General features: G+C 43.6%; 1 protein-coding gene across 1 annotated transcript in view; it reads right to left on the bottom strand.

Moving 5' to 3' along the window:
- Positions 1–9351, bottom strand: part of LOC124554087 — a 112736-nt gene extending 103385 nt beyond the window's left edge. The window contains exon 1 of the mRNA XM_047128136.1: positions 9196–9351. Coding sequence (XP_046984092.1) covers positions 9196–9273 — 78 coding nt within the window. The 5' untranslated portion in view covers positions 9274–9351. The remainder of the gene's footprint in view (positions 1–9195) is intronic.
- Positions 9352–14232: the final 4881 nt, after the last annotated feature.

Here is a 14232-nt window from a genome sequence, read left to right as displayed (position 1 = left end):
TTTTTTCTTTAAAGTCAATTTCCCACAAATTAAAATTTTCAGTACATATGCCTCATTATATCAGAAACTATCATAGATAAACGTATGAAATTTTCAGAGACACTGCATAACATAAAAAGCCACCTCTGGTACTACATTCATTAATATTCCCACATTAGGAAGTTCACAAAAAATATTATTTGCAGAAAAAACTTAATATTTTTGTTAGTAAATTTAAAAAAGTATTTCTTAAAAACTATAAAAAGGATAAAGCAGATTTTTGTACAGTTCACTCTATTAGCATCGTGTTACATACGGTAAAAATATTAAGGTCCTGCATCAAATAGTTTTTCAGAAGTTCGTCAAATACTTGCCTAAATTAACACGAGTTAGATAGGCAGGGTGTGCTCCCCTTAAGTTGTTTGTAATTGTAATTTACGGCCATCATATTTGGTTGATTTTTGGTGAAACTTGTGTTTAACGCATTCCTTTTAGCACTCATGTGGATGACCTCACGCTTTTCATTATTTAGAGTCAAATGCCAATAATCGCACCATACAGATATCTTCTCTAACTCGTTTTGCAACTGTTTTTGATCATCTGATAACTTGACTAGACTATGGATGACAGCGTCATATGCAAACAACCTACGAGGGCTGCTCAGATTGTCTGTCAAATCGTTTATATAGAAAAAGGACCTATAACACTACCTTGGTGATCGCCATAAATCGCTTCTGTTTTATTTGATGACTTTCCGTCAATTACCACGAACTATGGCCTCTGTGGCACAAAATCACTAATCCACTCGCGAAACTGAGGCGGTATTCCATAAGCATGCAAAATGATTACAAGCCGCCTGTGAGGTACGGTGTCAAAAGCCATACGGAAATCTTAGAAATACGGAATGAAATCCAAATCCCTTGTCAACAGCATTCAACACTTTGTGTGAGTAAACAGCTAGTTGTGTTTCACAAAAGCGATGTTTTCAACATCCGTGTTCATTGTGTGTCAATGGACGTTTTCTGCGAAGTAATTCATAACGTTCGAATACAAATATGTTCGAAAATCCTGCTGCATATCGGGCCAGTAACTTATTGGATTATTCCTATTTTCTTTCTTGAATATTGGTGTTATCTGTGCAACTTTCCAGTCATTGAGTAGGGATCTTTCGTCGAGTGATCGCTTGTGTATGACTGTACAGTATGGAGCTATTGCATCAGCATACTGTGAAACGAATGTAGTTGGTGTTGAGTCTGGACCGAGGGACCTGCTTTCATTAAGTGATTTACGTTGCTGCACTACCTCCGAGGATATCTACTTCTAAGTTGCTCATGTTGGCAGCTGTTGTTGTTTCTGATTCTGACATATTAACCTCGTCTTCCTTGGTGAGGGAATTTCGGAAAGTTGTGTGTAGTAACTCTACTATAGCAGCACTGTCCTCGGCAGTATTTCTGTTGGCATCGCGCAGGGAAGGCATTTATTGCGTTTTTCCGCTTGCATTCTTTACGTACTAACAGAATCTCTTTGGATTTTCTGCCAGGTTTCGAGACAAAGTTCTATTGTGGAAGCTACTGTAAGCACCTCGCATTGAAGTGCGCGCTAAATTTCGAGTTTCTGTTATAGATTGTCAGTCTTGTGGATTTTCCGTTCGTTTAAATGTGACACACTTTTCTCGTTGTTTCTGCAACAATATTGTGCACTGTTTTGCGTATAAAGTCGTTTGTTAATTAATTTGGTATAAATCTCTCAATTGCTGTCGATATTATTTCTTTGAGTAGACATCTGGTCTACACTTACGTTGTTATTTTGGAAGGAGAGGAGATTGTCTCTCAGCAAGGCGTAAGTGAATTTTTATCTGCTTTTTTGAATAAATATATATTTCCTTTATTTTTGGAGGATTCGGGCGTTACAGTATTCAATTTCACTACGACCACCCCGTGTTCACTAATCCCTGTATCCGTTCTGCTGCTCGTCATTAACTCAGGATTATTTGTTGCCAAGAGGTCAAGTGCGTCTTTACAACAGTTTACTATTCGAGTGGGCACATGAACTAATTACACGAAATAATTTTCAGAGAATGCGTTTAGGACAATTTCGGATAGTGTTTTATGCATACCTCCGTATTTAAATATGTATTTTCGCCGACATATCGAGGGTAAATTGCAGCCACCACCAACTATAATTGTACGAGCCGGGTACGTGTTAGAAATTAAACTCAAGTTTTCTTTGAACCTTTCAGCAATCGTATCATCTGAACTGAGAGGTCGGCAAAAGGATCCAACTGTTATTTTATTCCGCTTGTCAGGATTGACCTCTACCCATACTAACTCACAGGAAGTATCTATTTCAGTTTCTACACAAGATAAACTACTTCTAACAGTAACGAACACGCCGTCACCAAAGGTATTTATCCTATCGTTTCTGAACACCGTTAGGTCCTGCTCAAACATTTCGGATGAACTTATCTCCGACTTTAGTCAACTGTCAGTGCCTATAACGATTTGAGCATCAGTGTTTTCTATTAGCGCCTTCATCTCTGCTACTTTCCCAACACATCCACGTCAATTTACAACTGTTATAGCGATGGTTCCTGGTAGATATCCAGGTATCAGCAAGACGCAGTTATTCTACATCAAACGTTTATTGATACGTATACTACACTTAAGCGTCAAAGAAACTGGTATAGATATGTGTATTCGAATATAGAGATATGTAAACAAGCAGAATATGCACTGCGGTCGGCAACTCCTATGTTAGACAAGTGTCTGGCGCAGTTGTTGGGTCGGTTTCTGCTGCTACAACGGTAGGTTATCAAGGTTTAAGTGAGTCTGAACGTGGTTTTATAGCCGGCGCGCGAGCGATGGGACACAGCATCTCGAGGTAGCGACGAAGTGGGAATTTCTCCGTACGACCACTTCACGAGTGTACCGTGAATATCAGGAATTCGGTACAAAATCAAATACTAAAATGTAGACTTTCACGGCCGGAAGTATCATGTCCATTATAATTATCCGGGCTGTTATGCCGTGGTCGATTGATGAATTCTGTGTCGATTCCCAACGTTACGTCTCCGACTGCGGGAGATATCTTCAAGGGGGTCCGTAGCTCGATGGAAGGTCCAACACACCCACTGGTTCGCTACTGACTCAACCAGTGGGTGTGTTGGACCTTCCATCGAGCTACGGACCCCCTTGAAGATGTCTCCCGCAGTCGGAGACGAAACGTTGGGAATCGACACAGAATTCATCAACCGACCACGGCATAACAGCACGGATAATTATAATGCACACAATATCAAATCTCCGACATGGATGCGACCGGTAAAAGATCCTGCTAGAACGGGACTGAACACTACTGAAGAAGTGTTGAACGTGCCAGATGTATAGCTCTTACGCAGATTGCTGCAGATTTCAATGCTGGGCAATCAAAAAGTGTCTGCGTGTGAACCATTCAACGAAACATCATCGATATGGGCTTTCGGAGCAGAAGTCCCCCCTTGTGTTCCATTGATTACTGCACAACACCAAGCTTTACGACTAGCCTCGGCCCATTAACACCGACATTGGACTGTTGATGACAGGAAACATGTTGCCTGGTTGGACGAGTCTCGTTTCAAATTGTATCGAGCTGCTGACTTGTACGGGTATGGAGACAACTTCATGAATCCATGGATACTGCATGTCAGCAGGGGACTGTTCAAGCTCGTGGATGCTCTGTAATGGTGTGGGGTGTGTGCAGCTGGAGTGATATGGGACCCCTGATACGTCTAGATACGACGCTGACAGGTGACACGTTCGTAAGCATCGTGTCTGATCACCTGGATCCATTCGCGTCCATTGGGCTTTCCGACGGACTTGGGCAATTCAAGCAGGACAATGCGACACCCCACACGTCCAGAGTTGCTACAGAGTGTCTCCAGGAACACTCTTCCGAGTTTAAACACTTCCGCTGGCCACCAAACTCCCAGACATGAACATTATTGATCATGTCTGGGATGGCTGGCAGCGTGATGTTCAGAAGAGATCTCCACCCCGCTCGTACTCTTAAGGATTTACGGACAGGCCTGCAGGATTCATGGTGTCAGTTCCCTCGACCACTACTTCAGACATCAGTCGAGTCGGTGCCACGTCGTGTTGCAGCACTTCTGCGTCCTTGCGGGGACCCTACACCACATTTGGCAAGTTAACCAAATTATTTGGCTCTTCAGTGCTCTCTTAACAGCGAAAAATACGCTGTCGTCAAATATATTTATCCCGTCCTTTCGGAACAGGATTAGGTCCTGCTCAATGATTTCGACTGAACTTATCTCCGACTTCAGTGCCTATTACCGTTTGAGCATCAGTGCTTTCTGTTAACACCTCGAGCTCTGATACTTTCCCAACACATCCACTACTGTTTACAACTGTTGTACCAATAGTTCCTGGTAGATAAACAGTTGTCAAATGGTTCAAATGGCTCTGAGCACTTTGGGACTTAACATCTGTGGTCATCAGTCCCCTAGAACTTAGAACTACTTAAACCTTACTAACCTAAGGATATCACACACATCCATGCCCGAGGCAGGATTCGAACCTGCGACCGTAGCGGTCGCTCGGTTCCTGACTGCAGCGCCTAGAACCGTATGGCCACTCCGGCCGGCTGCGTGGTGGTAACCAAAGGCGTCATGGTGGCAGCCAACTACGTGATCACTGTTGCGGACGACTTGCATCGCTTCATGCTTGAAGTCTCCCCCTACGGCGATGGCATGTTTCAGCAGGACAACTGTCCGTGTTTCAAGAGTCAGAGTTGTGGTACAGTAGTTTGAAGGGCATTACAGTGAACTCATATTGACGTCTTGGGCAGTACATATGCGTGATCTGTACCTGTTAGAACACATACAGGGCTGATAGTGGCTCCATAATGGTGTGGGATGGCATTAACTGGGAATGGCTGCGTTCTGCTACTTGGAGACCATTTTCAGCCATTCCTTGACTTCCTATTCTCTGACAATAAGGGGACTTTTATGGATGGCAATACCCCATGTCACCAGGCCACAGTTATTTGCTATTCACGTGAAGAACAATCTGGACAATGCTGTTCCTCACGCACTGACATAGTTATGTTACACACCGCCATCTTGTACGCTGCAGTCTGGAGCCCTCTCGCACCAGAGAGAGGATTGCAACTTACGCCAGCGAATAGGCCAAGTCGACGGAGTAAAATGCGTGACGTGTAATACCACAACCGATATTCAGAACAGAACACAAAATTCGGAAGAAATACTTTTCATTACGCCCTAGAAATTTTGTAGCCAACCGCATTGCCGCAGTGGTAACACCGGTTCCCGTCAGATCATCGAATTTAAGCACTGTCGAGCTAGGATAGCACTAGGATGGGTGACCATCCGATCTGCCTAACGTTATTGGCAAGCGCAGTGCATTCAGCCCTTGTGCGGCAAACTGGGGAGCTACTTGATTGAGAAGTAGCGGCTCTGGTCTCGTAAACTGACGAACGGCCGGGAGAGCGGTGTGCTGACCACATGCCCCTCCATATCCGCATCCAGTGACGCCTGTGGACTGAGGATGACACGGCGGCCGGTCGGTATCGTTGGGCATTCCACGGCCTGTTCGGACGGAGTTTAGTTTTTTTAGTAATTGTTTACTGTGTGACTCTTTGACATAGGTTCGAGCAACTGAAAGAAAGACAAATGTTCAGCTTCAACTAATATGGCTCGGTCTCCTTAATTTTTAGTAAACGAACCTATCTGAGGAACGAACGGAAACATACGACCCATTATACTCCGTCCAGTTCGACTACACTTGAATACCATCTGCCGTCTTTACGGATAACTCATTCTAGCTTTACTACGGAATTCCGTTGCTGTTACGATGAGAGGCACTGACGAAACGACTCCCTTTCGGATTTGGAAATGTTCCGTGCATTATGGCAGTGGAACATTCGGGAGTTACGAAATGCTGATGAAAATCTTTATAACAAGAAGAGGTGCTTCCCTAAGGAGCCAGACACGATGTGGGACACCCTCAGACCGACAACGACTCGCGTCCATAGTATAGTTCTCAATCGATCTCACGCCTTCTTCTCTTATTTAATGCCGTGTCGGGTACAGGTCACACTTCCGATTCCAGCAAGTATGGGTTACCTGTTTTTGACCACCCTACACGCGTGAACAAGTGATTCCATGAGCTGTATGATACCTCAATCATTTTTTGAAGTGCAAAACACAGAACCACGCGGCTGCTACGGTCAGAGGTTCGAATCCTGCCTCGGACATCGATGTGTGTGATGTCCTTAGGTTGGTTAGGTTTACGTAGTTCTAAGTCTAGGGGACTGATAACCTCAGATGTTAAGTCCCGTAGTGCTTAGCGCCATTTTTGCTGGCCACAGGGAGGTCTCCACGCAAAACAATTTTTCCGGGGAGGGGCCCAAATTGGAAAGCTAATTTTACCTACGGTGACTTTTTACGTTATAATATAAATACAGTCTTGATTAAATCTTTCAATAGATCGGTCAGGTCGACAAGAATCGACTCTCTGTTTTCATTCGCATTAAATGATCTGTGAACGTGTTAATAGCACAAACTAGGTGAATATTTATTTAATTTACAGCAGTGTTTAGTACTCTCTTCGCTGTGCCTTTTTATACAATTTTTCCGGGACTGGCTGGTTAGTGCGCGTTACCACTTATATGAGTCGGCACCTTCGACGTTTACTATTAATTTATCTAGCCTTATCCCTTATTTAGGTCTTACCTTTCCCTAGTAAGGTTATTTGATGTTGCCTATCTAGACAGCAGAAACACGAAATAAGATCATGGGGGTGGATTGTCTTGTTTATTTGTTTTTATATCGAATTGATAGACATGAATTCTGTCCAATGTTGTGCTTAGGAATAACGAGTGATCAAACGCCGATCGCTGTGACTTAGAATTTCAGATATATTTACTTGACAACGACTTTATTGCCGGCTATGGAAGAGAGGCATCTTTACAACTCGTTGAATAAATTTGTCTTGCTTAGAAATTATTATGGCGTGGATGAGATGCTTAATGACATTTCTGTTTTTAAAAATTGAAATTACGAACTTAATGATTCGCATCACTCGCATTAATTCCAGTGATTGGAGATGCTATGGTGACCTTCTCTGTATCTGCAGTACAGTTGAAGTAAGGATACAAGATAGTGAAGCGCTGGTTTACCGCACTTCCTTCTTCACTGATAACACACCCACACTATAACAAACAAATTGAATCGAAAGTTGTCTTACAAGTTGGCCGATGAATAATAGCTAGATAAGTGACTCCGAGAGAATGTCTTAACTTTTTATGTGGTTGGAGATGCTTACTTTGACATGATTGGACAGGGGCTTTGAGATCATGCTCGCTTGTATAGGGATACTCCACTCCACCTGACAGTTCCTGCTGAATTCAGTCACTATTTTGTTTTCTACACGAAAGGCATCTATTTAATTTATACAAGTTTTCGAACAAAGGTTCGAAAGACCTTGAGTCTATTATTTCCTGCTCGGAAATGGCCCAGATGCAGCCTTGTATGTCTAAGTACGGCACTGAGACTGGAGACAGGAAGATAGTTACCTGAAACGTATCCTCAGATGATTTATTTATTTCCAACTACACGGAAAACCTTGCGTGAATACAGATTTAGTGATGAAACTGTCCACCATCTGCTTCACAAAAGTTTTAGCCTCATATAGGTTGGTGAATCTGCCTCTGCTGTTGTTCATCAACTTCTATACCCCTGAAACTCTTTTCACTTTCAGTCATAATCAAGATTGAATAATATTAAGAAAGTACACTGGAGCACCAAAGAAACTGGTGTAGGCATGCGTATTCGAATACAGAGATTTGTAAACAGGCAGAATACGGCGCTGCGGTCGCTGCGAAAACAAGTGTCTGGCGCGGTTCTTAGATGGGTTACTGCTGCTACAGTGGCAGGCTATCAAGATTTAAGTGAGTTTGAACGTGACGTTGTAGTCGGCGCACGAGCGATGGGACACAGCGCCTCAGAGACAACGATGAAGTCGGGATCTTCCCGTATTACCATTTCACGAGTGTACAGTGAATATCGGAATTGCAGTAAAACATCTAAACTCCGCCATCGTTGTGGCCAGGAAAAGATGCTGCAGGAATGGGACCAAAGATGACTGAAGACAATCGTCCAGCGTGACAGAAGTATAACCCTTCCGCTAAATGCTGCAGATTTCAGTGCTGGGCCGTCAACGACATCGTGCGAACCATTGAACGAAACATCGTGGGCCATCGATGGCTGCACGACACAAAGCTTTACACCCTGCCTGGGCCGATCATCACCGAGACTGGACTGTAGATGAGTGGAAACATGCTGAGAGGTTGGAAGTGTCTCGTTTCAAATTGTATCGAGTGGATGGACGTGCACAGGTATGGAGACAACCTCAAGAATCTGTGGGCCCTGCATGTCAGCAGGGGACTGTTCAAGTTGGTGCAGGCTCTGTAATTGTGTGGGCTGTGTGCAGTTCGAGTCATATTGGACCCCTGATACTTCTAGATGCGACTCTGACAGGTGACAAGTATGTAAGTATCCTATCTGATCTGCTGCATCCATTCACGTCCATTGTGCATTCCGACCAACTTGAGTAATTCCAGCAGGACAATGCGACACCCCCTACATGCAGAATTCCTACAGTGTATCTCCAGGAACACTCTTCTGAATTTAAACACTTCCGCTGGCCACCAAACTCCCCAGACATGATCATTATCGAGCGTATCTGGGATATTTTGCAATGTGCTGTTCGGAAGAGATCTCCACCCCCTCGTACTGTTACGGATTTATGGGCAGCCCGGCAGGATTCGTGGTGTCAGTTCCCTCCAGCACTACTTCAGACGCTAATAGAGTCCATGCCACGTCGTGTTGCAACACTTCTGCGTGCTGGTAGGAGCTGTGCACGATATTAGACAGGTGTATCAGTTTCTTCGGCTTTCCATTGTACTCATTTTAAGCCCAAACTTTTTCGGGGGTGGGGAGGGGATGGAGGGGGAGGGTGCGTCCCCAACCTGCTCCCACCTGCATGTGGGACTGATCACTGTTTGGAAAAGCTCCAGTAGTGGTAGTCACGTAGAACCGCAATGATGAGCCGTAAGAGTGGGAGGTCGTCCGAAATTCCACGGGGAAAAATGCCGTCGTTTGAGCAGCTGACGCAGAGAAGAAGCAGGGCGGGTACTCACGGCGAGGGCGATGTTGGCGCTGGTGATGCCCGCCACCGCCGCCGCCGCCGCCAACATCAGCAGCGCTCCGGGCCCCATGCGTGGAGCCGGCCCGTCTCTCTACCTCTCTACGCCTGCCTCTGCCTCCGCCTCCACCTCCGTTCTGCGCTGTCCCGGTCGCAGTGCTGCGACCCAGCACTGTCCCCCCCCCCCCAACCCGGCTGTCCTGCTCTTTTGCAATTGCGCCGCCGGATGCCACAAAGCGGTCCCTGTGAACTGCGCGCTTGTCCACCGTCGATACCATCTCTCCCCCACTCCTCGTCCATCGTATCTGTGCGACCCTGTCCTTCTGCGCTTCCTGTTTTGCAGCTTGTGTCAGCTGTTGGAGTATAATTCGCCGCTGCCAGGTTAGCGTCGTTTGCTAGCGAAATGGAATTTCTCATTTCATTTCCCGACGACCTTCTCTCTTTTTTTTCTAATTGGGGAGGTTGGTTTGTCGACTACTCTTCCTTGTCAGGTCAGATGAATGCTTTGACTCCAGAAGCATTACTATCGACACAGAAGCCTGTAAAACTGGTACTGTGGCATCAGACATTTACTTTAGGAAAAATTTTTATTTTTCTGATTACGATTACAATTGCATACATTATTATACCGCTATCCCAGAACACTGTACCACTTCCAGGTTCTCTACATAGCGGACTCCAGTGGCAACAAAAATTTCATTTTCAATATTTCGCACAATTATTCGCCATATATAGAAATTTAAAATTTTGTTATGATCTACTCACTAAGAGCTGACAGAAGAGATGGTATAGCGGCATGCACATAAACAGATGTCGATAGGATCGCATAGACGAGGTACAGCTCCCGTAGCTGTTATTTGTACTCATTCGTGTGAAAAGGATTCCGACGAGATTATAACCGCACGCGGGAAATTAACGGACCCTGACGGCAGATGGTAGTTGCAGCTAGACGCATGTGACAATCCAGGTACCGAAATCATTAGGGAATTCAATATTCCAACACCCACAGCGTCAAATGTGTCCCGAGAATACCAAATTTCGGGCACTACCTCTCAGCACGGAGGACGCAGTGGCCGAAGGCCTTCACTTAACGACCGAGAGCAGCCGCGTTTGTGTACAGTTGTCAGTGCTGACAGACAAGCTACAGTGCATGAAATAACGACAGAAATCAGTGTGTCACGTACGGCGAACGCATCTGTTAGGACGGCGAGGCGACATTCGGTGTTGATGGGCTGTGGCAGCAGACGGCCGGCCAGGCTGCTTTCGCCAACAGCACGACGTCGCCTGCAGCGCCTCTCCTGGGTTCCTGACCAGACCGGCTGAAGCCTAGACGACTGGAAAACCATATCCTGGCCAGATGAGTACGGATTTCAATTGGTAAGAGCTGATGGTAAGTCCTGAGTGTGGCGCAGATCCCATAAAGCCATAGACCAACTTGTCAACAAGACACTGTGCAAGCTGGCGGCGGCTCCACAATGGTGCGGTCTGTGTTTACATAGAGTAGACTGGGCCTTTTAGTCCAGCTGAACCGATCACTGACTTGAAATAGTTATTTTCTTCTGCCTGGAGATCATTTGCAGCCATTAATGTTCTTTGTGGGCTTCTTGAAGTCTGGGGGTATTTCGCCTATCTCATGCATCTCACACACCAGATGGAAGAGTTTTGCTTTTGTCATGGCTGGCTTTCCCAGAAGTATCAGTAGCTCTGAGGAAATTCCGTACGGATCATTGTCAAATTCTTCTCGCGGTATCGTCTATTTTACCTTCATTTACATCTTTCAAGCTAATTTCCCTGCAAATACCCTCTATACTCCTTCCAAATTTCAGCTTTCTCTACTTTGCTTATTACTGGTTTTCCATTTGAGCTTGTGATATCAATACTGCCCCTCTTCTTTTCTCCAAATATCTCTACAGTTTTCCTGTAGGCGGTGTCTATCTTTCCCCTAGTTATGTATGGGTCTATATACTTACATTTGTCCCTTAGCCATCCATGGTTAGCCATTTTGCACTTACAGTGACTCTAATTTTTGAGATGTTTGTCGCCATTGTAATATTTTCTCCTTTCGTCAATTAAATTCATTATATCCCGTAATATCTAAGAATTTCTCCTAACCCTTTTCTGTTTATCTATATGATCCTTTGCTGCCTTCACTATTTCATCTTTCAGAGCTACCCAATCGTTGTCTACTGTACTCCTTCCCTTGTTTCAGTCAATCGATGCCTATTGCTCTCACTAAAATTCTCAATAACTTCTAGTTCTTTCAACTTATCAAAGTCCCATCTCCTTAATTTCCGACCTTTTTCAATTTCTTTAGCTTCAATCTGCAGTTTATAACCAGTACATTAAGAGAAACAACAGATATACATCATTATACGTTTTTATACAGAGGCGTTGAGAAATAAATTCATGGGCAGACGGGCATAGCCATGGTAACAGATTCAGAGTGGAAGGAGAGAATTACACCCTGCACTTTTCGTAATGAGTGATAAACGATTTTAAGGTCGAAAACAGAGCGAGGTCACCTACCTGTGACTGGAGATTATTGGTCTGAAAAGAGATGAGTATAGGACTCAGATATTGTTTACGAAAAGCTCCTGCTTGTGTGTGCGGAAATAAACGAATCATACTTGATTTATGTATGTGAGGGTTGGAATGTCTGAGTGGGTAATAACAGGATTAAAGGCGTGGTGGGGAGATACGGAGGATATACTGTAAATTCAAATGGTAATGAGAGAAGAAGTTTTTTTACATACACTAACTTCATAGTAACTAACACGTTCTTCCGAAAGAAAACTATTCATAAAAACACTTGGCCCAACACATGAGCTAAATGAGTTATATATTCTAGTAGGTGAGTTGTTTCTTTCCTTAGTGGAACACATTAAAATTTTCACGCAGTGTGATATTTTCAGAGACCATTTTTTGTTATGGCCAAAACAGCATTTCTGATATAGTGAAGGAGACTCGTGGGCTCATCCCCTACATATAAAGAAAAATCAATCAATTTTACATTACAGTTTATAAAAGATCCTTCAGCTTCAGATCTCTACCGCCAAAGATTGCATTATTATTTAGTAAATTCACCGTTACGTTTCTAGCATTTGTAGACTTAGAGAAAGCTTTTGACAATGTTAACTGGAATACTCTCTTTCAAATTCTGAAGGTGGCAGGGGTAAAATACAGGGAGCGACAGGCTATTTACAATTTGTACAGAAACCAGATGGCAGTTATAAGAGTCGAGGGGCATGAAAGGGAAGCAGTGGTTGGGAAAGGAGTGAGACAGGGTTGTAGCCTCTCCCCGATGTTATTCAATCTGTATATTGAGCAAGCAGTAAAGGAAACAAAAGAAAAATTCGGAGTAGGTATTAAAATTCATGGAGAAGAAGTAAAAACTTTGAGGTTCGCCGATGACATTGTAATTCTGTCAGAGACAGCAGAGGACTTGGAAGAGCAGTTGAACGGAATGGACAGTGTCTTGAAAGGAGGATATAAGATGAACATCAACAAAAGCAAAACGAGGATAATGGAATGGAATGTAGTCAAATTAAATCGGGTGATGCTGAGGGAATTAGATTAGGAAATGAGACACTTAAAGTAGTAAAGGAGTTTTGCTATTTAGGGAGTAAAATAACTGATGATGGTCGAAGTAGAGAGGATATAAAATGTAGACTGGCAATGGCAAGGAAATCGTTTCTGAAGAAGATAAATTTGTTAACGTCGAGTATAGATTTAAGTGTCAGGAAGTCGTTTCTGAAAGTATTTGTATGGAGTGTAGCCATGTATGGAAGTGAAACATAGACGATAACTAGTTTGGACAAGAAGAGAATATAAGCTTTTGAAATGTGGTGCTACAGAAGAATGCTGAAGATAAGGTGAGTAGATCACGTAACTAATGAGGAGGTATTGAATAGGATTGAGGAGAAGAGAAGTTTGTGGCACAACTTGACTAGAAGAAGGGATCGGTTGGTAGGACATGTTTTGAGGCATCAAGGGATCACAAACTTAGCATTGTAGGGCAGCGTGGAGGGTAAAAATCGTAGAGGGAGACCAAGATATGAATACACTAAGCAGATTCAGAAGGATGTAGGTTGCAGTAGGTACTGGGAGATGAAGAAGCTTGCACAGGATAAAGTAGCATGGAGAGCTGCATCAAACCAGTCTCAGGACTGAAGACCACAACAACAACAACAAATTGACCTACACAAAATGATGGAATCGGGAACATCAAATACTGCATAAATAAGACACCAGTTGATGCAGTAAGTAAGCAAACTAAATGGCGAAAGGAGAAAAGAATTGTAATTTGGAATGAAAAAATTAAGGAAATAGTTTAAGAGAAACAAAGACTATATGAGTGTTTGCTGCAGTGATCAAGCAAGCGAAAGATATAGACCGATGAGAAGAAAGCAGAATCACTAACAAGAAAGGCCCCTCATGGTTGTTACATTTGTAGGAGAGACAGAATGTGATGTTTATGACAGATAGCACTTTGCTTTAACAATGTTAAGAGACTAAAACAGATACCATGTAGAACAAATAAATGTAATATGTCACGAATAATGGATAAAAAATTACAAGAATCTGTAGTATAATCCATGGGCAAGTAATCATTATGAAAATATAACTCATTACGTTAACACTGATTTAATAACCCTAGAAGATACAGAATATTTTACTGAAAAAGAAAATTGTTGGAAAACTAAAAGAAATAGAGTAGGATTGTACTAGCAGAATATGTTATGAGGTATGTGATATGCAAGCTTGAAGAGGAATAGAATAAGGCTGGCCTGAAGATTACGGTTAGTTGGTTGATTCAGTGGAGGGGACCATAGAGCAAAGTCATCGGTCCCATCAGATTAGGGAAGGATGGAGAAGGAAATCGGCCGTGCCCTTTCACAGGAACCATCCCAGCATTTACTTGAAGTGATTTAGGGAGATCTAGGATAACCTAAATCGGGATGGCTGGACACGGGATTGAACCGTCATCCTCCCGAATGCGAGTGCAGTGTGCTAAAGAGTGCACCACCTCGCT

Source organism: Schistocerca americana, chromosome 11, assembly GCF_021461395.2.
Source record: "Schistocerca americana isolate TAMUIC-IGC-003095 chromosome 11, iqSchAmer2.1, whole genome shotgun sequence".
NCBI lineage: Eukaryota > Metazoa > Arthropoda > Insecta > Orthoptera > Acrididae > Schistocerca > Schistocerca americana.
Note: the sequence above shows the minus strand (reverse complement) of the source record. Positions and strands in the feature narration are given on the sequence as shown.